The sequence below is a fragment of the Setaria italica genome, chromosome II (genome assembly GCF_000263155.2).
Source record: "Setaria italica strain Yugu1 chromosome II, Setaria_italica_v2.0, whole genome shotgun sequence".
NCBI classification, from domain to species: domain Eukaryota; kingdom Viridiplantae; phylum Streptophyta; class Magnoliopsida; order Poales; family Poaceae; genus Setaria; species Setaria italica.
In genome coordinates, this window is record NC_028451.1 from 29,906,417 (window position 1) to 29,929,649 (window position 23,233).

The 23,233-nt window shown below is 44.3% G+C and overlaps 2 protein-coding genes across 2 annotated transcripts; both read left to right on the plus strand.

Moving 5' to 3' along the window:
- Window positions 1-6,799: 6,799 nt before the first annotated feature.
- On the plus strand, window positions 6,800-8,284 carry LOC101760064 (protein ODORANT1). Its single transcript, XM_004956709.2, has 2 exons — window positions 6,800-7,077; window positions 7,176-8,284. Exons 1-2 carry the CDS (start codon window positions 6,945-6,947, stop codon window positions 7,877-7,879), a joined length of 837 nt encoding a protein of 278 aa, XP_004956766.1. The 5' UTR covers window positions 6,800-6,944; the 3' UTR covers window positions 7,880-8,284.
- Window positions 8,285-15,128: 6,844 nt separating this feature from the next.
- Window positions 15,129-16,490, plus strand: LOC106804098 (protein ODORANT1). The gene is made up of 2 exons (XM_004956710.3): window positions 15,129-15,462; window positions 15,556-16,490. The coding sequence occupies exons 1-2, from the start codon at window positions 15,330-15,332 to the stop codon at window positions 16,242-16,244; spliced, it is 822 nt and encodes a 273-aa protein (XP_004956767.1). The 5' UTR covers window positions 15,129-15,329; the 3' UTR covers window positions 16,245-16,490.
- The last annotated feature ends 6,743 nt before the right edge of the window (window positions 16,491-23,233 follow it).

Sequence of the window (23,233 nt, forward strand, 5' to 3'; positions counted from 1 at the left end):
CAACTCATACACACAAGTTTGTAGTTTAGCTTGTACATAAAAAACTTGTTGAAAAATAAATTTCCACAACAACTCGTTCAATTAGTTAAGTTTTATATAAAACTTGTTTAAGCTAAATCTTGTATACTAAGGCCCTGTTTGGGAGGAAGGGGCTAAAATTTAGCCCTGGCTAAAACTTTAGCCCTCTCAAATGAAAGGGCTAAACTTTAGCACATTGGGTGTTTGGGAAGAGGGCTAAAGTTTAGCACCTCTTCTGTAAAATGTCCCTTATGCCCCTGCTGTGCTGCCCCTCCTACCATTTCCCTCTCAGCCGGTGTTCAGCAGGGGCTTCTCGGGCGATCGCGGGGCGCAAGCGCCGGCAGCAGCGGCGCCGGCCAGCGCGTCGAGGAGGCGGCGGAACGCGGCGGCAGGGCAGGGCATGAGCCGAGGCGCTCCCCGGGTCGCAGAAGGGCGCCGGCGCCATGGCCAGTGCCGGCATGGCCACCGCCGGATCCGGCTGGAGGAGGCGGGGGTTGGCGCGGAGGCGACGGGGGCGGGCGGGGCCGGCCGGCGGCGGCGGCGGCGGCGGAGGGCGCTGTGCACGTCCGTCCAGCGGGACGACGGCGATGCCAAGAACAAGAAGCGCCGCCCGCACGACGTTCCCGGTGGAGGTGGAGGCGGATTCTTCTCCGCCGTCAAGAGCGCCGCCACTGGCAACAGCAGCAGCAACCGCCGGATCCGGCTGGAGGAGGCGGGGGTTGGCGCGGAGGCGACGGGGGCGGGCGGGGCCGGCCGGAGGCGGGCGGCGGGCGGGCGGGCGGCGCGGGCGGCGGAGGCCGGGCGGCGGCGCGGCGGGCGGCGGGCGGGCGGCGCGGGCGGCGCGGGCGGCGGCGAGGCAAGCGGCGGGCGGCGGAGGCTGGGCGGCGGCGCAGCGGGCGAGCGGCGCGGGGCACAGAGGCCGGGCGCGGAGGAGAGAGAGGAGCGCGGGGGAGGAAAGAGGAGAAGGGTACCGGTGGAAAAATGGAGGAGGGGGACCACTTTTAGCACTTCTAGTCAATTTTAGCACCTCTTGGAGGGCTAATGGATTATGGGGGGCTAAAATTTAGCCCCTCCATTTTAGCCTAGGTGTTTGGGAGGAGGAGGGGCTAAAAGTGACTAAAATGGGGGTGCTAAAATTTAGCACCCCCCTCCCAAACACCCCTTAAATATATTAGAATAACTTTTCGTGTGGGCACCATCCGCCTTAAAAATGAATAAAATAAGAGAGAGAGAGAAAAGACCGGAAAAAAAGAACAGCCCACAGCAATCGGCACCGAGCGTCCGAGCTGACGCCATGACGCGCGACGGTAAAATATGATTTGCGCCCCCACCGCCACCTATCCACCGGCGATCGTCTCCAGCGTCAGGAGGAGGCTAGTGTGATCCGACCCCCCCTTCCGGCGTCGAGAGCATTAGCGCAATGGTGCTGTTCGGCGCCGTCGAGCGCCACCATCTCGTCGCCAAGGTACGGACGAAGACAAAGTGCGTTCCCCTTCTTAGGCGCGGTTCGACGCTTGGGATTAGTGAAGGCGGCGGTTATTTGCTTGGGCGCTTTGGCTAGGTTATGCTGCCCACGTAGTACATGTGTTTGACGTAATGCTTGTGTGGTGTGTGCTGCGGGCGTTTCACTTAGAGTGAGGAGCCCGCGAACTGAATGATCAATCAGTAGTGTTGTTGCGATTGACAATTGCTGGTAACACGTTTACAGCTTTAAGCATGTAGCAGGTTTGCGATAGTTTAATTCAAATAGAGAAACGCGATGCAATGTCCGTCAGTAGGGGATGTTGTAGGTGTGTCCTTGAAGTTGCCAGAGTTGAGTTTGTATTCTCCTTTGAAGTACAACAGCCATTCTACTATCCTACCTGTATCATGATCTTTAGAATGGTGATGGTTTGTTGTCCTTTATTGACTCTTTGTTCTGGTTCAGGCTTCTTGAGAAGCTGCACAGTAATAAATTTCACTGTATAATTTCTGTCTGATGAGAGGATAACAGGTTAGAAGTTGCCTACTCATGCAGCGGAAACAGAATGTGATCACCAGTCACATAAAAGCAATGTGCACTTGGCCACTGCAAATTCAGCCTATTTTGTTGGTCATTTATCGGTTGCAGATAAGCAGATTAGACTTGGTCCAACAGATATCCTTTTTAAATAAATATATTTCTCTAAAGCCCAAAATGAACTATACCCAACTGTAGTTGGCCTACTGGCGTCTGTCTACTCCTATCTTTGCATTTGATCGGCATGGCTGCATACTTGGCCAGTCTATTCAAAATGTTGAACTACAAAGAACACTATCTTTTGCTCGTGGTAATTGATAAGGTCAGAAGTGTCAGTGTTCTATGCCTGTAACTAATTGTATGTAGACTATGATTGGTAGGCACAGTGCACAGATGAATTGACAGCCCTCTTGCTTCTCATGAACAAACGTGGTATTTTGCTTGATTAGTTGTAGGTCACTCATGTGAATGAATGAACTGATTTATTTCATTTGCTGATAATATCGAAAGAAAATTGCTGTTGATCATACAAATCTAAGTCCTATGAATTTCTACTCCTAGCATTGTTTGTATGATGATTTCCAGCGCTTATGATTTTTACAACAGCAGCCTAAAGAAAACACCAAATGCTGATGGGATAATCCTATTTATATTATTGTCCTTTAACCTGATAATGGTCATTAGTATAGTGTTGTCTCCTGATGAGTATACTTTGATACTTGTTGGAAGGAGTTTGGTAGCCTTTTACTTTATGCTTTCTTGTCATTTCAGATGCGGTGTGTCTTACATGTCAGTACCTGCAGGTAACTCCTTGCATAATCATTTTCTCTGAAGCAATTGCACAATTATTTTTGTTTGGAAACAACTGGCGCAAAGATAATGGGCGATTGAATGCTTGTTTTGCTTCGTGGACAGTAGGAAAGCAATGTATCAATTATTCTATATGTTGATTTAGTCTTCAAACAGTTGATTCAACCGTACAGGATTTCAACTCCTTGACCGTTTCACTTGTTTCTCCTCAGGTATAGTGACTTTGACTTGAGCTATAAAATTTCAAATACACTAGGAAGGTTTGGTGTACATGCTTAACTCTTGTTGATATTTGGATATTGTTTCAGGAAAACACGGATATGCTGACCAAGTACAGAGGCTGGTTTCTCAGTATTGCTTTCAAGATATGATTCCTCTGTATTGCTAAATCTTATAGATGGGGAGCTGCATCAACCTAGGGGAACTTAGTTGAATCGAATGTTTCTGTGCAGAGTTTTGGAATCCCACATCATAGCTTAGGTGAGAGAAATGCAAGCTTAATGGAACCTTTGCACAGTCCAGCTAACTTGCATGGCTGCAATATTCTGAGTTTGCATTTGGTCTGGAAGCAGGTTATCTGAAGAGAACTTGTGCTCCATATTTGAAGCGCTGAGGTCCTAAGTAATTTTGATTTTTTTTCCACTGTTCCTGATCAAACATACTGGATTATTGGATTTTGTGATATTGGTATAGTGGGGTTGGTAACAGTGAGTAATCATGTATGACTTCTTCGATTAAAATGAATGCAGACTTTGTGGACCTTCAGTCAGCAAGTTGGTGCTCGTGTCCAAGGGCTCTCCGCTGCCAAATGTGAACACAATGACAGTAGGGAGATTCCAGTCTCTGCCTGTGTTATCAAATACCAAACAATGAGTTTGATTTCATTGTAGAAGTTGTTCTGAACATGGTGCAGAGCTTTGTTCAGATTATAGTCGAGAAGGTGCCAAGAATTTTGGGCAGTAACTGAGCAGATGACTCTGACGATTCCTATTCTTCACTGATTGTTGAAAAATTTATTTTGCTAGAATTTATCAGAGTCTGTGAAATGCAATTCTCGAAACAAACTAACAAAGAGAGCAGAATCCTGTGTTTCTATCATGGTCCAATGATTAGAGACTAATCAAGATTTTGCTGATTGAGAAGTTATGTAAGAGGGGTGAAATTTTGAAACTTTGTAGTGAACTAATGTCTCTGGTTGAGGAAATTACGACTGCTCAGAACTGACGAGAGAAAAAGGTGAAGGAAACTATGGTTGATGGTCAGAACTGAAGGCACAAAAGGAGAATGTCAACAAATAATGCATCAGTTGATTCGAAGGCAAGTACAAGGTCACTCCAACTTTCAAACGTCCAATCTCCTGTTTCTGCCATTCATGAAGTGAAGTGTAGGTTACTTCTGGATTCAAATACAAAATTACGGCAGTACAGAGTTCCACGCTTCAGTGCCTTTGGAGGAAAAAGGACACCCAACTTCAGATTAAGAATTCCTGTCAATGACCAATTATAGTGTTGTAAGCTCATGCTTTCTTCATGTAGACAATTCTCTCGCAGCAAGACCTGGTAACCCACGTCCAACGACTTGGTAACTCTCTAGCTAGCACATATTTTTTCAGATAATAGATGTGTTGTTGCCTTTGCGCTGGCATAGTGAAATCAGTATGAACTGTGATTGCTCGGAGATGGTCAAAGGGTTGCCTTCTTGCATGGCTACTTACTCTATGGAGGGACACAATCTTTGGACCACCCCATCACTTTCTTTGTGTGAAAGGGTTGCTGAATGATGGCCCAAGGATTGCTTAAGTGCACATGCCAAATGCTAACCACACTCCTAATTTGTACAGTGATTATGTGAACTGGCTTATGGTTCAGTGGTTCTTGTTATTTATTTCACGTTTTTATACCACCTTTGTTGTCAGAACCCACATGCATGAAATTTTCGTTATTCTGAAAATGGCAAGTCCGATGACACTGGACTGCAGCCACTGACAGCTAAGCTGCGCATTAGTCATGTGCATTGATCGAGGAAAGTTTCATTAGTCATGTGCATTGATGGAGGAAATTTATATTCTGCAACGTGCTTGATTCTACTGGGAATAGTTTATATATACTCTGACTTAAATCATCTATGCTCTGTTTCTGAAGGTTCCAACTTGGAAGAATTATTCAAGTTCAGCGATCAGACTTTTCAGGTTCAGGGCTGGATGAAAAATGATCTGGTAAAGGCCTGGGCTCTGAGAAGGGGGAGACTGGAGAAACTTAATAAATGATAAGTAGACAAAAATCACAAAAAACAATCGGATGCAAGCGTGTCTTGCTCGAAAAGTCAGTCAACATACGCACCGATTGTCCATGTTCCTTTGAAAGTGATATTTACTGTTTGGTTGGTTGGTAGCTCAGCTGACACAAAGGTCAGAATTATCGCCTATGAAATTGGCTTATCTGAATGAGTGATGTGTTTGTTAAATTTCAGAACGTGCTCGAATTAACAGTTTAATTTTTCTTTGTAGCCCCGCTGAAGCAGGTCAGAATTGTGGCATATGAAATTGGCTTCTCCGAACGAGTGATGTGTTCGCCTAAGTTCAGAACGTGCTCAAACAAAAGGTTTGAATTTTTTACACACTGCATTTCGTTACAAGCACTATATTTGCTGACAAAGCATCCATCTTTCTTTGAGGGAGTGCGTATCTGAGTACTAGTTTATATCATGGACACAATATAAGAGTAACACAATGTTGTTGTGGCTGTTTTGTTTCCCTGCAAGAAGCTTCGGGGCCTGGATACAAGAGTGTGTTTGTCAACCCCTACAACCTTCCATGACACCAGTCAACGTTCCAACCTACCAAACTCTTGTCCAAGTTAAGCACTGAGTAGACTGAGAATTATTTGCATATCTGTCTGCTGCCAGTTTGTCATCCACATTTACATTCATTAGCAATATCCCGTTTGTGTGGTTTGGTAGATGACACAAACCCTAAAGTAATGACAGGACTGAGTTCTTCATGGTCAAGGTCACAATAACCATGTTCTCAACTGAATTAGCAGCTTCTGTTTGATGGGATTATCCTGATTGTTTTATGTTCAATAGCAATGTCCTGTTTGCGCGGTTTGGTAGATAATACTCTTTTTAGACTGTTTGGTAGATAATACATAGAACTCTAAAGTAATAACAAACCTGAATTCTTCATTATCAAGGTTACAACAACTGCATTATCAACTGAATTACAATATCAATCTATAGCAGGAAAAGATCACATGATAATACAATAAGATTGGTCATGAACTTTAAATATATATGATTTTCAATTTGGTTACTGACCTCCTCTATCAGCTGGTAATGCAGCCTGTGTACCTTCAAATTTGTTGGATTTTTTTTTATTTGCACCTGGCTAAACATCTTAGGGAACCAACATTTTGGAACCCTAATGCCTCTACAGATAGTAAGAAATCTAAGATAGATTCCTAGAGCATTGTTTCAAAGTGGCAAATAACTTACACATCATGAACTTATAGCTAATAGGTAGTAACAGAAAGTAGACATTTCTATATTGTATATCATGTCTATATGTCCCCGTCCATGCAAATCCTAACAACCAGAATTGAAGCTAGCTTACTTGAGTACTGCAAAATTTGTCAGCAAGGAAACCAACACGTTGATTAAGCAAGTTGAGCGGCAACGATCGACTACCCAATTAATTGCTGATGGACTACTTCATAAATTGCTCGTTCAACAAACAGAAATAAAAAAACTCGGTTCAAATAAACGCGCGAAGGCTTCGCAATCGCATAGCAGCCCGTGCAAAGCAAGCGAAAAGGACCAAGGAGCAGCAGCCTGACCAAGTGGCAGCACCGTCGCCGGGCCCCACACTCCAGCCTCAGCGTTTCCGGTGATACACGCGTACCCCGTCCTGGAGGAGTGCCTCGTTGTCTTCTTCTCCTTCGTCCTTCCTCGTCCTTTATAAACGAAGGTGGCCATGGCGTGTCCACCGTGAAGCTTGCTCTTGCTTGCCTAGTACTTCCCGCATCAAGCAAAGCTACTTCTTCACTTGCAACTGTTTGCTAGCTTCTTGTAGCTTGCTTTTCTTTGCGAGAGTTTGTTACAACCAACTGGCCAATACTCAATGGGGAGGCAGCCGTGCTGCGACAAGGTGGGGCTAAAGAAGGGCCCATGGACGGCGGAGGAGGACCAGAAGCTCGTCAGCTTCCTCCTCAACAACGGCCAGTGCTGCTGGCGCGCCGTGCCCAAGCTCGCCGGTACGTGAACAACCTCTCCTCGCCGAACGGCTAGCCTTGCACGCACGCCAAAATTCCGTAACTCAGCCAACTCACTCGTCTTCGTGCTCTTTGAACAGGATTGCTGCGTTGTGGAAAGAGCTGCCGGCTGCGGTGGACCAACTACCTGCGGCCGGACCTGAAGCGCGGGCTGCTGTCGCCGGAGGAGGAGAAGACGGTGATTGACCTGCACGCGGAGCTGGGCAACCGGTGGTCCAAGATCGCGTCGCACTTGCCGGGGAGGACAGACAACGAGATCAAGAATCACTGGAACACCCACATCAAGAAGAAGCTGAAGAAGATGGGCATCGACCCCGTCACCCACAAGCCCCTCCAGCCCGCTCCTCCTCAGGAGCCAACCGGCTCACCGGAGGAGGAGGAGATCGTCACGGCAGTCACGCCAGGACACGAGGCGTTCTGCACCGACGACGTGCCCATGGCGCACCTCCTCGACGACATCGTGTTCCCAGCTGGCGAAGAGGTCGGCGCCCAGCCCGCGCCCAGCGACGGCATCACCATGGCTTATTCGCCTGATCAGTCTTCTTCCTCCTCATCCTCGTCGTCCTACTCCGCCTCGGTGGCGGCAGCATCGAGCGGTGGCAACAGCAGCGCCGACGGCGAGTGGCCTGATTGGCCGCCGATGGACTGGCCGGAGTCGATGTGGCAGCTGGAGGACGTGGTAACGGGGCGAGCGCCTTGGGAGTTCGAGGACCCCTTCGTGACGTACCAGAGGATCGCGCTGTTCGATCACCAGGAAACTTGTTGCAACGTCGAGCTCTTCTGATGAATCGGTCATTCATTGTAGCCAAAAAAAAAAATCGACATGCCTACACGTTATGGTTCCTAAAAAGTCACAGCAGGTTTTCAGTCACCGCCAGTGCATTTGCCTATTAGGGGCGTAACTAGAGTTAAAGAAAATCAGATAGAGAATTCGTTAAAAATAGAAGTAAGAAAAAAGAAATGAAGTGGTTGTGTGAGAGTATAGATGTGCACCCTCTTTCTTTTCTCTCTCTCTCTCTGGGCTTTTATGTTCAGGTTTCTTTTTATTTGGTGCAAGTGATTCACATGCGCTCGTACGCCCAACGTCTTGTACAGAATGTAAGCATAAGGAATCTGGATAATGAGATGAGAGGAAATGGTCACTTTCTAGGATGGAACAGTGACTTTCTACATCGAAAATGTGAAACAACGTACATGTGTGTTTCACATAAACATTTTTGTCGCGAGCGTCCGTGATTCTTATCTTTGGCTCCGTAATCAACGACTAATCTCACTTGAGCTTGACCGCTACCTGATCTTGACCGGTGAAAATCCAGTAAAATTATATCAAATGATGTATGGTACCTCACATGTTTCTTTTGTTAAGGTCGATGTACCTCCGTTCTTAGGTGACCTTTCTACCCCAGCCATTTGGTATGCATGCTAAAAGATGACTGACCTTTCTAACCCAGCCATTTTTTATGCTTGCATTTGGAGTATATGTCCCTGTAAAAAGAAGGAATTTACTGGTTACTCCTATGTCCTTTATGATGGAATGTGTCCACTTCGGTTTGAATCTTAGGCTCATCGGAGATAATCGTATTTCCAACTATTCATTCATTATTCATCAGGGATAGGTTGTTAATTTCAAAATCTATCGGACAGTACGTCTTCTATACTATGCATTTATGGGTGCGAGTGAGTTCATCTATGAGCATCTGTGTTTCTATTATGTTTGTATAGAAAAATAATAATTTGGATGGAAAATTCAAGCAAATGGCTGAGAAGGCGAAGATATACATATGCGTATGTGATGGAAAATTCTTCTTGATTTTTCTCGACCGTTGTGGTTTACGTTTTAGCTTGACTTGGTGGTGACGCTGAACACGTGGGGGAAAACAAAGCGGCTAGATCAAGACATTTTATGCATGGCATTACCTTTGAGTTGGAAAATATTTTGCCGCGCCGACATGACGACATTGTCGTGTTGCTGCTCACTTGTGGGTTAGGTTGAGGTTAGAAACACAAGTGGGTATCCGTGGGTGAGTTTTTTTTCTTTGTTCATTTTCGTTCCACTCTTCTTACTTTAAATCCGAATTAGTTTATTTAGATGAGTTGTGGGTTAATCCAAAATTCAGAGAAATAAAAACTTGTTATCGTGCTGACTTGTGAGTTTATTTAGAAACCATGGGCAGTTGGACCAATGGTGGCTGCATTTGACGCCGGGCAGGCCGGAGGAGGGGTGGAAGCGTGGAAGACGGGAGGACTCCTGGGGCTGTAGTGTTATCGTGCTGCCGACATTGATGAGCTGAAAAAAAATATATTTCTAGGCACATGTAGTTTAGCAACTTTTTGTTAATGAAAAGTGAAATTTCTGATGTATCTATCATGAAGTCAAAACTCCATATAGTTATCTACTTTCTACTGTAGCTTAAACTCCATATAATTTGTAGCAAAACTCCATTGTTAATTCAAAACCTTTAATCCTTTATATCCATCTCACATCACGTTGCATCCCTTCTTTTTTTCCCCATGCATCACTTGACTCGATCATCTGGACCTTTCCAAAAACTCCACTTAGTTATCAACCAAAGCTTAAAAAGCACCTTTTAATGTTTGTTGTGGAGAGGCATGTTTGTGCATGCACGCTCGCGGTGCTTTTCCTTCGGACTTCCGAGGGACATCCTACGGATGGCCGCCACGTGTGCCCCGACATTTGTGCTCGTCATGATGCCATGCCACGGAGAAGAGCTCAAATGGAAAAGGATTATAGGGGGAGAAAAAAAAGGGCCACACAAGTGTACCCTGCAGGCTGCTTTGCCCCACAGTCCACTTGACGGCAAGCTCCGCGGGCGGCAAAAGAACCGCGAGACGGTTAGCATGACGTTCAATTTGGTGGCAGGTGGAGCAGGGAAAGACGGAGGAGAAGCTCAGAACCGAGTCACAGTGTCGAAGGCGTGATTAAGACTTGAGCCAACGGGCTCAAAAAAGTTAGTGGCCGGGTTCTGGAGCGTTCCCTGTTCAAAACATGGTTTAGTGTGTGACACTAGTCGAACTGTGCATGATGATGCGCCAACCCCTCACTTAGGGTGTCATGGTGAGGTCAGCACGCATGCTGCCCATTTGTGAGTTGTGATCGATGAACCCATCCATCGATGTAACTGGCCCTAGCTAACAGCACGCTCCATCACTCGAGTTTAATTCCTTCTGCCAATGCAATGCAATAGTTTTTTTCATTCACTACCGAACCTGCGTTTGTCCACATCTGCGCATAATATTGTTGTAGTCTTTGGGGACGGTAACCATTTCTTCCAGATGAAATGCCGACATGAACCGAGAAAACTAGGCTATTATTGTCGTGCATACCAGATTCAAAGGACGAATCGAAAATAAAATTAAAAATTTCCCTGCAGAAATGTTGTCGCTAAAAGTGATCAACAGAGATCGGGGGAGTGTTTTAAGATATTGTATCCACTCGATGTAATGCTCTTGAAATTAAATAAAACTTTCATTATAAAAAAAGTGATGAACAGGAGACACAAAAGTTGAGCTTGCGACATGCATACTAGCTAGTAGATTTCTAGGTAGTTTCACTTCATTTCGTGTATCTATTTCTTTTTACGGAGAAAATGATGTTGTTCAAATTATGCGCTTGCCCTCGTCAATATGTCTCCTTTGAAACTTGAACGCAAGACTCCTCGTCAATATGCAACTTGCACGATCGACGAGTGACTCTTGCGACCGTTTTTTTGGAGTGGTATACAAGGTCGGGGACTAATCCTGAAACTTACAGCACGTCCTAGTTGACAGCTACTTCTAAGCTAGCTGTCAAGTGTTTCCACAATTGCAAATTGATCTGCCTCCATCCGGCATCCGTCTTCCGTAGTTGATCAATGAATGGTGATGATGAATTAGAAATGTCAAGTGGAGATGTGAACTGACGATGCATGAGAAGAGGTCGGCGAGGTTTTGGTGGAGCTGGAGCATGCGTATGCGTGTATGTGCATGTGTACAACTGGAAACATGCAGGAGTATGACGTTTTGAGCTGATTGGAAGCTTTCAAGGTCACAGAAAAACAAGTGAGGATGCATGACCTCATCCATTTATATTTTACTTAAAATGACCACTCGGCTGAAGTCGTTGCTTGACTTGACTTGGCAGAGGCAAAGTTAAGGCTCGGTAACCGTAAATAAAACTCTAAAAATTATAAGGATTTCGTTCTCATGGAGCTATGTACCTACCTTTCGGGACATGTACCCCGACCTCCGTCCGACAAACAATGCAATCCTTTGGTTTAAGTTTATCCTATAAAAATTACAATATATCTTTTGGACCAACTTGCTGTACCCATTTACCATTAGACTTCCGTGCGCACAGTTAATTAGAGCATTTTTTCCGCACAACACTCAATTAAGTGTGCTCTTTTCCTTTAAAGTTAGGGATGTCTCAGTCATTTTCCTTCATGTGTCTAAGAATTCACATGATTGCATTCTTCGTGAGAGAGAGAGAGAGAGAGAATTGTATGCATGCTTGTAGCTAAGAGAGTGGGTCCCTTTTAGATCAATTAGTTCCCGACCCACTCTATCTAGAGCCAATTGTCCGGATATTACCCAACTCATGTCTGCCAATTATTAAAAATAAACTAATGTAACCTCCTAAGTCTAAATTATGATATAGACACCTGCTATTACACCCCCCAAAAAAAACAAAAGAAAATAACATATACATACTTCTAAATTATCCACTCCTGCAATTACATTTAATAAACTAACTCAAACTCTAGATGCCTGCCACGATGCAGACATAAACTCTATGATGCCTGCCACGATATAGACACAACGTATACATGTATGCAAAGAGCGATGAGCGTATAGATTTTATGGTTTAACGTCACAAAAAAATTTCCTTCTTGAGTCATATTCCAATGACAATAGCAATACATATTAAATTATATTAAAATATTCCATGAAAAGAATTATGTAAGTTGCTATTTAGCTAAATTTGATATATCTGAGTACAATTTTTTACATGTCTAATTGATATTTAATTAAAATCTATATTATTTTAGGAATATATACCACTACACTCATAGTCCTTTGATAAAAGAAAAGAAATTCAACATATGAGGCCCTAAAGTGTACGCTGAAACAGCTATTCATTCTATGGTAGTAACTAAGAGTGGGCCTGGAATACATATTTTTAATAAAATTCAAATAAGGTATGAAATAAGAGCACAACAAGCACTAGGGTCTTAACTTAATATATAGAGCGAAAACTTCTCTTATAGATTGCAGCAGCTAAGATCAAGATTTTGAAGCCAAAAATTAGATTTTTAAGTCATGATGGATGAACTGGAGCAAGAGCTAGCATAGCTCAGATAAGGTTTCAACTAAATTGTTAGAATCTGATACCACTCGTTATGCGTAGCAGTCTCCGAATCCTGAAAGGATATTGCGAGTACGACACAAGCTTGCACCATATCAAGAACAATGTAGATGAATCTCGTAGAAAACCCTAGATGACGGCGTTGAGGCAACCACGACAAGAGAATAGGATTTTGGTGAAGCCGACTACAAATTCTTTAAGCATAACTCCAAAAGAGTACAAGTGATTGTTGCTCCCTCACAACCTTACTCGACCCTCTAGGACCCTTTGATTCTTGCCCTATACAAGAATCTAATACTATAGAACTGTCTGGCCTATCCTTCTTGAGCGCTCCTAATTGCCTCTCACAAGGCTTGGATGAGACCTTGGTGTTTGTCTTTGACTTGATTGATTCCTAGAGGCTCCACCCTCTTGTTTATACAGTGCCCTCTAAGTCCCTCATACATGCAAGTAGGGGTCCTACACCTAGTAGGATTCAACACTCAAGTCCTAGTAGAACTACAAGTCCTAATAGCATACCCCTAATAAGTCCTAATCCAAATAGATTTGAGTCACCATACAACATAAATATATTATTTATGTCAAACACATACGAAGACAAGATGCAAAAGGGAAAATTATAAAGAATGTGAACCAAAAAGGCATATAGTAATTGGTAACAAAATTTATCACTGCAGGATAAAGAGATTATATATTCTTAACATAAAGAGTAATAATTTTGAATAGCTGTTGGCCTAAATAATGTATCCGCGCGCAAACATCTAATTCTTATATCTCCTTTGATAAAATACTAACATCCCTTAGAATTGCTAGCCCGAATATATAAGAGAGAGTGATGTCTCAATGTTTTGTAGGCCCAAGCCATACTCGAAGAACGTTGACTGGCCTGTTTGCTGCATAACCACTGCCACACGGCTGGAATTATCCTTCTGAAAATGGTAAGCCGAGATGGCAGTGGACCGCAGCCACCTACGACTATGCTGCAAACACTAGTCACGTGCATTGATCGAGAACACTTGCATTAGTCATGCGCGTTGATTCTCACAGGCCATCAAATTCTGCAACGCGGACGTGTTTATACACTTCACCAAAAGCAACGTGCTTAATAATTCGATGGGGGATAACATATTAACACATGTCTACTGCCGGTTCTATGTTGATAGACCTCTTCAGAGCTCAATCTTTCTCGGTTTCAGAAATATAATGGACTAGCTAGACACATGGACGATCGAGAGGGCGTAGAACAGGAGAAGTTGATAAGAAGCAGATAGAATGGACGAACCAAAAATTGACTAAGAAATCATATGCAAGCATGTCTTGCTCGAGAAGTCGAGTCAACTGACGAGCTGATCACTCGAGTAAGCTTGTATATCTTCAAGTCTTGATCACTCTTTGGTTGGTAGAGAGCTCAACTGATACAATACAATTAGGCCGAAATTATATGGCATGTGAAATTGGCTTATGTGATGATCAAATCAGTGTCTCTTTTTGCCTAAATTCAGAACGTGCTTACATGAAGGCACGATTTTATTACCCGGTGCATTATTTTGTTACGGGCAAGCACCGTATTTTGTTGACAAAACGATCCATTGTCTTTGAGCAACTGCATATATATGAATATTGTTACTTACAGTAAGGGTGTGTTTGTCAACCCCCTACAACCCTGCATGACATCTGGTCCAGTTCCAACCTACCAAAGGATTGAGAAGACTGCGGCTACGGACCTCTGAAATTCTGACTACTGATTATTAGTTTATCCTCCACATTTACATTCATTAGCAATATCCCGTTTGCGTGGTTTGGTAGATGATTACCTGGAAGGCTGAAGTGATAACAGAACTGAACTGAAAGTTTCAAGGTCAAGGTCACAACAACCGCGTTCCCAGCTGAAGAGATCGTTCTAGAGCAGGAAAAGGTCACATGATAATACGGTATGATTATATTGTCCATGGACGCAAATTGGTTATGGATCATATTGTTCATGGACGCAAATTGGTTATGGAAGTTGTCTGCTTAGATTTTTTTTTATGGAAGTCTGCTTAGATTTATTAATAAGTCAGCCAACCAACATTAGAACCCTATTATTCTGCAGTGAATAGTAGAAGTGGAAAAACATTTACGCTTGCCCCATTAGATACTAATTAATGACGTAATAAACTAGAAATCAAGGTCTCACATTAACACAAACTACTAATCACGAGTACTCTTCATGCGTACACTGGTATGGTTTTATCTTCAAGTTGAATGGAAGCATTTCTTATTCGTAGTGTCATGTGTATACTGTATACCCTACCATGCATGCAGATCCTAACTACCAAAAGATATAGAGGCATGGAAATTAATGGAAATTAATGAACAGCTGAACACATTGAGTAGCAGAAAGGCTCAGATCAAATACACTATTGATTGATCATTGACTAATTCGTTTCCCTCTTAAATTTCAAGAACAATGAACCCGCTCAACAAATAAAAATAAAAAACTAGATTCAAATAAAAGCGCGAAAGCTTGGCATAGCAGCCCGTGCTAAGCAAGCGAAAGGGACCCACGAGCAACAACATGACCAAGCCGCAACACGGCGGTGGGGCCATCCAGATGACACGTGTTCCGTCGTCCTGTACAAGAACTGCCTCCATAATTCCATTTGCTAGCTCGCTCGCTACCGACCCTGTCGTCGTCTTCTCCCTCCTTGTCCTTTATATAAAGGAAGGTGGCAATGGCGTCTCCACCGTGAAGCTAGCCGCAGTTGCTTGCCTAGTACTTCCCACGTCGAGCAAGGCTACTTCGCTTGCAACCGTTAGCTAGCTTGCTTCTTGCCTTTTATTTGCGCGAGTCGTCTCAGTCTCCTACTACCTAACAACAAGCTCATCAATGGGGAGGCAACCATGCTGCGACAAGGTGGGGCTGAAGAAGGGCCCGTGGACCGCGGAGGAGGACCAGAAGCTCGTCAGCTTCCTTCTCAACAACGGCCAGTGCTGCTGGCGCGCGGTGCCCAAGCTCGCCGGTGAGTGATCGCCGTCGTCCCTCCTTCGCCTGCTCAGCCTTGCTCGCACGCCAGGACGCCATGAACTCAATCGTGCTTGTGCTCATCGAACAGGATTGCTGCGTTGCGGGAAGAGCTGCCGGCTGCGGTGGACCAACTACCTGCGGCCGGACCTGAAGCGCGGGCTGCTGTCGCCGGAGGAGGAGAAGACGGTCATCGACCTGCACGCGGAGCTGGGCAACCGGTGGTCCAAGATCGCGTCGCAGCTGCCGGGGAGGACGGACAACGAGATCAAGAACCACTGGAACACCCACATCAAGAAGAAGCTGAAGAAGATGGGCATCGACCCCGTCACCCACAAGCCCCTCCAGCCCGTTCCGGACACCGGCAGCTCGCCGGAGGATGAGGCGAAGGCCGTCGCGGCGGCAATCACGCCGCCGCCATGTGCTGGAAACGAGGCGTTCTGCGTCGACGAGGTGCGCATGGCGCGCCTCCTGGACGACATCGTCATCCCAGACGGCGACGTCGTCGACGCGCCGCCCGCGGCCAACGACAGCGGCACCAGCACAGCTTATTCGCCTGAATCTTCCTCTTCCTCCTCGTCATCGAGCGGGGGGAGCAGCATCGTCGACGGCGAGTGGCTGGAGTGGCCGCAGATGGTGGAGTGGCCGGAGTCCATGTGGCTTGACGTGGTCACGGGCCCGACGCCGTGGGAGTTCGAGGACCCCTTGCTCACGGACCAGAGGATCGCTCTGTTCGAGCATCAGGAGACATGGAACAACAGCAGGATCGAGCTCTTCTGAGCTCGTCATTCTTTGTGTAGCTAAAATCTCTCGTTGCCACGCGTACACGTATATGCTCCTAAAAAAATGTTACAGCTTCGCGATGCACAGAATATGCACCCCGTTTCTTTCTCCTTTTTTTTGGGACTCGTAGCTCCTTTTTAGATCTTTTTTTGTAGTTGCAATGCTACAAAATATACTACTCCATATTCTCCCATTGTAGTTCTTTACCGGTGGCCGATAATTTTAGTAATATATTTGCCAAAAGTTATCTAATATAATCCATATCATTTTGCGTGACAGTTTTACCAGTACTTCTAACACGATCGTATAGATGCTTATTGACCAAAATAACTGAAAAAAACGATGACCAATTGCAAAGAAGAAGCGATTGAAAACTGCTGCTAGTCTTGTAGCGCAAATGTGTTCAGCATGCACTCGCCCGACCATAACGGACTTGGACAATGACGAAATCGGAGAAAAATTGGGCCTACCTTTTATGGACTGTATGGCGCAACATAAGACCTCTACGACGAAGATGTGAAACCACTCTGTACATGCATGCTTTGCTAAATTTCTACGAAGACGTTTCCGTGGTTATCTTATTTCCCAACTTTTTCTTTTCACGAGTATCGTACATACATCTATGAACCCTACCAGGAGTTTTGGATAATTTTAAATACGGGGTTGGATACCGAAACATATCTGACATGGAGACTATGGCGTAGGATGGCGTAGTCTATATGAAAAGACAGGAATTAATCGAGGACTAGAAAAGTACTCGTTGTAATAAGAGTAAAATTCTTCTAGTCGTATCTGACTAGTATTCTGGTAACCAACCGACCTGTAACCTTGCCCCCGGCAATATAAGGTGAGGCAAGGACATCCTCCAGAGCAATTCAATCCAACCAACACACAGGACGTAGAGTATTACGCAATTTAACGGCCCGAACCTGTTTAAATCGTGTGTGTGCGTTTACCTTCGAGTTCCTGATCTCGACAAGCCCCGCTGACCAAAACACTACCTCGAGTACCCCTCGGCAGGTCAACAGGTTTAAACACCGACAGTCAACCTTTCTCCCAAGTGTATCAAGACGATAACGACCCTCTTTAACCCAGTGCAGTCATACTAGCTAGTGCTCTTTCTGAACCCTGAAAGCGCTTATATTGTCAGTGCCAGCCCCGTTTCCTCTCCCTTTTTCGCAGTGCCATTCTATGTGTTACTTGAAGGATATTCTATACATGTGTCACTGTATAGAATTTTCACTTCAGTTTACCTTGACCTATTGTGATGCATGACGGCGTGTTTTAATTATGACATGCGTGAAAATTGTGGAGTATACTCCTACATGCCCACAGCAAAATTCCATTATGAAAGTCAAACCCTATCCATCTCTCATCATTCCATTTCTTTTTCTTGACCGTGCCTTGGCACGTTTTTCATTAAGAGGATAGAAGAAAAAATACAGGAGCTAGCAGTGTCATCCAGAGATGATGACCTCCTGTGGAGTTTTATAGTTAGAGTATCACATTTCCACCGATGAGCGACCGTGGACAAGACTACTGCTTTGAGCAAAAGGAGCAAAACGTCCCGCTACCCAGGAAGACGCTTCTTCAGTTATCTGACGCGTGAACTGCATGACTCTTGTAATGCTTTTTCCTTACTTCATTTCCCTCTCGACCTTTCGAAAAGCTACAATCTAGCTAAGATATCCTAGGAGAAAGTGGTGTAAAAAGAAAAGAGATAGCACAGCTTTCGTTTAATCTGGTAGGGGAGACGCGGTTGCGCATGCAAGCGTGCTCGCGGCGCTTCTTCTGGACTCTTCCGTGGGAGGCCCAGTGGATGGGCGCCACGTGTGCCCCCCGTCGACATTTGTGCTCGTCATGATGCCATGGAGAGAGAACTGAAATGGAAAAGGAATTGAAAAAGGCTAAGGGGGTGTTTAGAAAGGGGTACTAAACTTTAGCACCTCACTTTTAGCACATTTTTAACACTTGAACTTCCAGGTGCTAAAAGGTGAGTGCTAAAGTTTAGCACCCTTGTTTTCTTTAGCACACCTAAGGGGTGCTAAAAAGTGCTAATGAGTGCTAAAAGTGGTCCCAAGCCCACTTTTTCCCTATTTGCCCCCCCTCTCTCCTCTCCACTTTTCCCCAGCCAGTCATAAATGAGGGCAATGTAGTCATTTCTCACCCAAGGTGCTAAACTTTAGCACTGTATCCAAACAACACCAAGTGCTAAACTTTAGCACTCTATTCCAGGGTGCTAAACTTTGTCCCACGATCCACTTGACGGCAAGCTCATAAAAGGTTGGCGCGTGTCGATCCCATTTGTGCTTTGTGTCCATGACAAATAACGTTGAGAGCAAGGATGAACTCATGAACGTGTCATAAATCGTACAAGGTTCCTAGTAAAGCTGGGAAGAAATGCGCAGAGCTGTTCTAGGTGAGACATCCTAGTAAAGCACAAAGACGACTCCACCTCAAGGCTGAAATCAACGTCAACGTAAACTTCATCGAGCTAGCGAACGATCAGTCACAAACTCCACAAGAGATTCCAGGGGCCCAAGCATGTCGGCAGTGGAATTAATTATTACAGCCTCCAGAGCAGGGCTCTCATTGGGTTGGCTCTGGCCAATGGCCATCGGCAATGGAGATAACGACCGGTCATTCTAGAATCAGACGATTGTAGACTCTGGAGTAGGCATCTTCTCTCATCTGGAAGCAGCCTCCATGGACTGATCCCAACATGCTGATGCAGCAGCGCTCACTCAAAGATGGATGGATCTTAGACGGTCAAACTCCGTCGAGACGATTTTGGAGCAAGCTCTCATCCCTCCTGAGTTCTGAGGTCACGATGAGGTCAGCATGAAGCCTACCTCTCTTCATTCATCAGATTGGTGGTGCTGTCAATTGCAACCGTCTCCGATCCAGTCGCTTGCAAGTCGCTTGCAGTATCGCACGTCCTGCGTTGCACTGCCAAATAGCTAGAGCGCTAGTTTTCATTTTTCAAATTTCAGTTTCCGCACCGTAGATGCGCGCATTTGTCGACATCTGGCGATCGGATAACGCGCTTGAGGAAAACCAGTTTCACCTGGATGGGATGAATACAGGTGCAAATTTCAGAGTCTGAGTGGTGCATCCAGAAGGAAATGACAGACGCACACGGATTGCTTCCAACTAGACTAGTCCATCATATTTAAAAATTATTATATTTGAAAATTATTTAAAAATAACACTCCTAGCTAATAATAAAATATTGTAGACCTATATTTTTTCAATACTTCAACATAATACTCATGTAGATGTGTACTTATCTTTATCCAGTTGTGATTGATTTTTAATTAGTAATTACTCTATACACTTTTTCATCCACATTCACACCTTTTTTTTATTTTTTGCACCTCCATACATCGCGGGTAGCATAAAAATCAATATTTTTCATTACTTCCTCACATACATAAATAAATGGTCTACATGGTGACACTCGTCATGCATATATATCTTAACTTAGTATTTCTATATTAACAATAACATAAATAGGTAATTTAGAACCATATATTAGTTTACGTTTGGACATTTCTGTATAATGCACATGAAGATAATTGGATTGAGATTTAGGTGTTTACTTTAGGTTATTTTTAATAACAACATACATATGTGGGTAACTTAGATATAAATTTAGAATAATATTTTAAGTTATACTTTATAATAATATGCACGAGTACAGATTATTTATTATAAAGGCAGAGCTCGGTAATTTATATATAGGTTTAGAGTTTATTTTAGAATATTTTTATAGTGATACTGTGTGGGTAACTTTTTAGAAAATATAATAGACCAATGACTATTATTATAATTATTATTATTATTAGAGTTTACAGGATGATGTTTGATATTTCTGATTTTTTGAGAATTTCTAGGATTTGTCTTTTTTTTTCTAGCGTGTCTCGTGAGAACTAATGTGGAGTCTCCAATGAAAAAAATTGGGACCACATTGCTATAAAATTATTACCTTGAGCTACCTCTTATTTGTTAAACATTCAAACACAATACTTATATAGATATATACTTATTATCTTCATCTGATTATGATATATTTTATTAGTAACTACTCTATAATAATGCATTCATCCACATTTATAATCTTTAACTTTTCACTTTGCATGCGTTTGAATTTGTTTAATGGACCCTAAGTTTGAGCTATAATTTTAACATAGAAACATATATTCTCATCACTTCTTCTATATGTTTATAAATAGTGATACACATCATGCGTATATACCTTAATTATTAAATCATATATCAACAGTGTAAAAAATAGATGATTTAGAATCAAATATTAGTATATATTTTTAATTAAGGTGATTTTCATTCTTACCTCATGTTATTTTTAATAATGACATATGTGGGTAATATAGATGCAAATTTAAGGGTTACTTTAAGTTATTTTATAAGTATTAGGGGTGGAAAATTTAGTTGCAAATTTAAGTAGTTATTTTAAATATTATTTATAATGGCATAAGTGGGTAATTTTGATGAAGATTAGGGAGTTACTTTAGTTTATTTTATGTAATGTCATAGGTGGGTAATTTAGATGTAGATTTAGGGGTTATTCCAAACTATTTTTATAATGATATAGGTGGGTAATTTTTTAGAACATAATAGATCCAATAGCTATGATGATTTGAGTCTACCTATTGATGGCTACATATTTTGTTTTTTTAAAAGAATTTCTATAATTTCTCTGTGTCCATCTAGAATCCTAGGTGGCTTCACCCAAAGGCTTCAAAAGGAGCCTCCAATTAGCAATGTCATGAAAAGAACTAGTAACAAACAAGATTTTACGACCCAAAAACTTTAGATGCGAAGGTTTTTTGAATCATCTAGCACCTGATTTTCCATCTGTTTGAACACACCTACGACCGCGCGATGAAGTGCAGAGGAAAAACCAACAATGCCCATGCAACTTGCTTGATCGGCGTGTTGCGACCGTGTTAACGTTTTTTTGGAGCGATCCTGTCTTTTTTTTTTCCTGAAAGACTGGAGCGATCCTGTCGGTGCTCAGATCGTGGAAAATTAACCCAAGCCTTGAAATGTATAGCGTGCCGAAATTGACGACGATTATTAAACTGCAAACGTCTCCACGAGTAGCATTTTACCTAGAGGGCGCGAGTGCGATCGCCGTCGTTGCGTCCCTGTTCCCGAACTGGCTCCGATTTGTAGCAGACGAGTTTGAATCCGAAAAATGTCAAACGGAGACGTGTGGATTGGTGCATGAGAAAGAAAGAATAGGTCGGCGAGGTTGGTGGCGACGGTGTATGCAGTATGCGTGCGTGTGCACAGCTGGAAATAAAACGTGTTAGAAACTTTCAAGGTCACAGAAAAACAAGTGAAGGTTAAAGGTTTGAGCCAAATGAGCATGGCCTCATCCATTTGTATTTTACTTGCATTGAGAGGGGGTCACTACTCGGTAGAAGTCTTCAGCTTGACTTGGCAGAGCCGCAGCAGGAGAGATGTGATGGCCATGCAAACAAGTGAAGGTTAAAGGTTTGAGCCAAATGAGCATGGCCTCATCCATTTGTATTTTACTTGCATTGAGAGGGGGTCACTACTCGGTAGAAGTCTTCAGCTTGACTTGGCAGAGCCGCAGCAGGAGAGATGTTAGGCTTAATAGATTCGTCTCGCGATTTAGCCTAGGAGTTGTGCAATTAGTTTTATAATTAGCCTATGTTTAATACTCCTAATTAGTGTCAAACATCCAATGTGACAGGAGCTAAAGTTTAGCTCTGTCTCCTAGACACCCCTTTGTCCCGGTAAACCACGGAGATCAGAAAATTACAGGCAAACTTTTGCAGCACTTGTACACTATTCACATCCACAATTCAAAATAAATGCTACATGATGTTCATATAGTCCTCAGTGGAGGCTAGCACGCCTGTCTCAAAATAGGCAAATACTTTTAGCAAAAAAAGGAGATACAGTATACATTCATATCCACAAGCATTTCTGCAAATTTGTTTCGTGCAAAACAAAGGCACAGCCGACGACCGCCAACTCGCTTTTTCGCTTGGCTGGCTATGGTTTTGCTGTCAGCAGAAAAGGGGAGATGGAAAAAGGCTTCAAGAAGTGGAGGGGACACCAAATGCACACACCTTTTGATTTGCAATTGGCATTTGACCCACACCCTGATCCATCAGAGATGATACTATAATCCCTGCAGATTGCATCCTGCACCTGCAAGCCGCATGCGACCTGACAGATGCAACGCAAAGAAAGCAAAAGGCTTTGCTGATCCCTACCACTCCACTCCGGAGCAACACCTGCCGGATCATCTGTGGAGCAGCGCGAGGGTCAGCAGGATCCTCTGGAATGATTGGCCGCGCACCAATCGCCGGGAGACGAGGAATGCCAGCCAGCCAGCCTCTCTGTCCGCGCCCCGGCGAGTGGAGCTCTCCGAGTGTGCCGACGACTGACGCGTCATGTGTCCTGTCTCGTGTGGTGTGGCTTGCTTTCGGTCGCGTCGCGGTGGGCGCCGCCGGCGGGGGGCCGGGGCGTCGTGTGGGTGGCGACGTTGCGCCGGCCGGCGCTGGCGTGTCGACCGGGCACGGGCCGGGCGGTGATGATGCGCGCGGCGACCGCCGCCACTCGGGGCCCAGGACGCGCTAGTGGCTGGACCCTGCACGCGCGCGGATCGCGCGATTTTGTGCTTGGATGGGCGCCATTGAAAAGAAAACGAGGGCGAACCCGGCCCACGAGCGTTTGCTGCGTCACTCGCACGCACGCCGGCGACCAGCTTCATGGGCTGGCCTCGCTCGCGACGAACATCCCTGCGTCCCGTGCGCGGGTCCGCAGGAGTAGTACGAGAAGCCCATGTACCAATCAACAACGCGGGTGAGGAGGAACTGAAGATATTATCCAAGTTCCTTTTCGAAATCCATTTCGAAAAAGAATGGATTCGGTTGCGGTGCAATTGCAGCCCAAAAACTCGAGTTTCGGGGGACGTGTTTAAC

Excerpts from the sequence above, each read along its gene's own strand:
- LOC101760064 (XM_004956709.2), top strand. The coding sequence starts at position 6,945 with ATGGGGAGGCAGCCGTGCTGCGACAAGGTGGGGCTAAAGAAGGGCCCA. Across the intron at positions 7,078-7,175 it reads CGCCGTGCCCAAGCTCGCCG|GATTGCTGCGTTGTGGAAAG; the intron begins GTACGTGAACAA and ends CTCTTTGAACAG.
- LOC106804098 (XM_004956710.3), top strand. The coding sequence starts at position 15,330 with ATGGGGAGGCAACCATGCTGCGACAAGGTGGGGCTGAAGAAGGGCCCG. Across the intron at positions 15,463-15,555 it reads CGCGGTGCCCAAGCTCGCCG|GATTGCTGCGTTGCGGGAAG; the intron begins GTGAGTGATCGC and ends CTCATCGAACAG.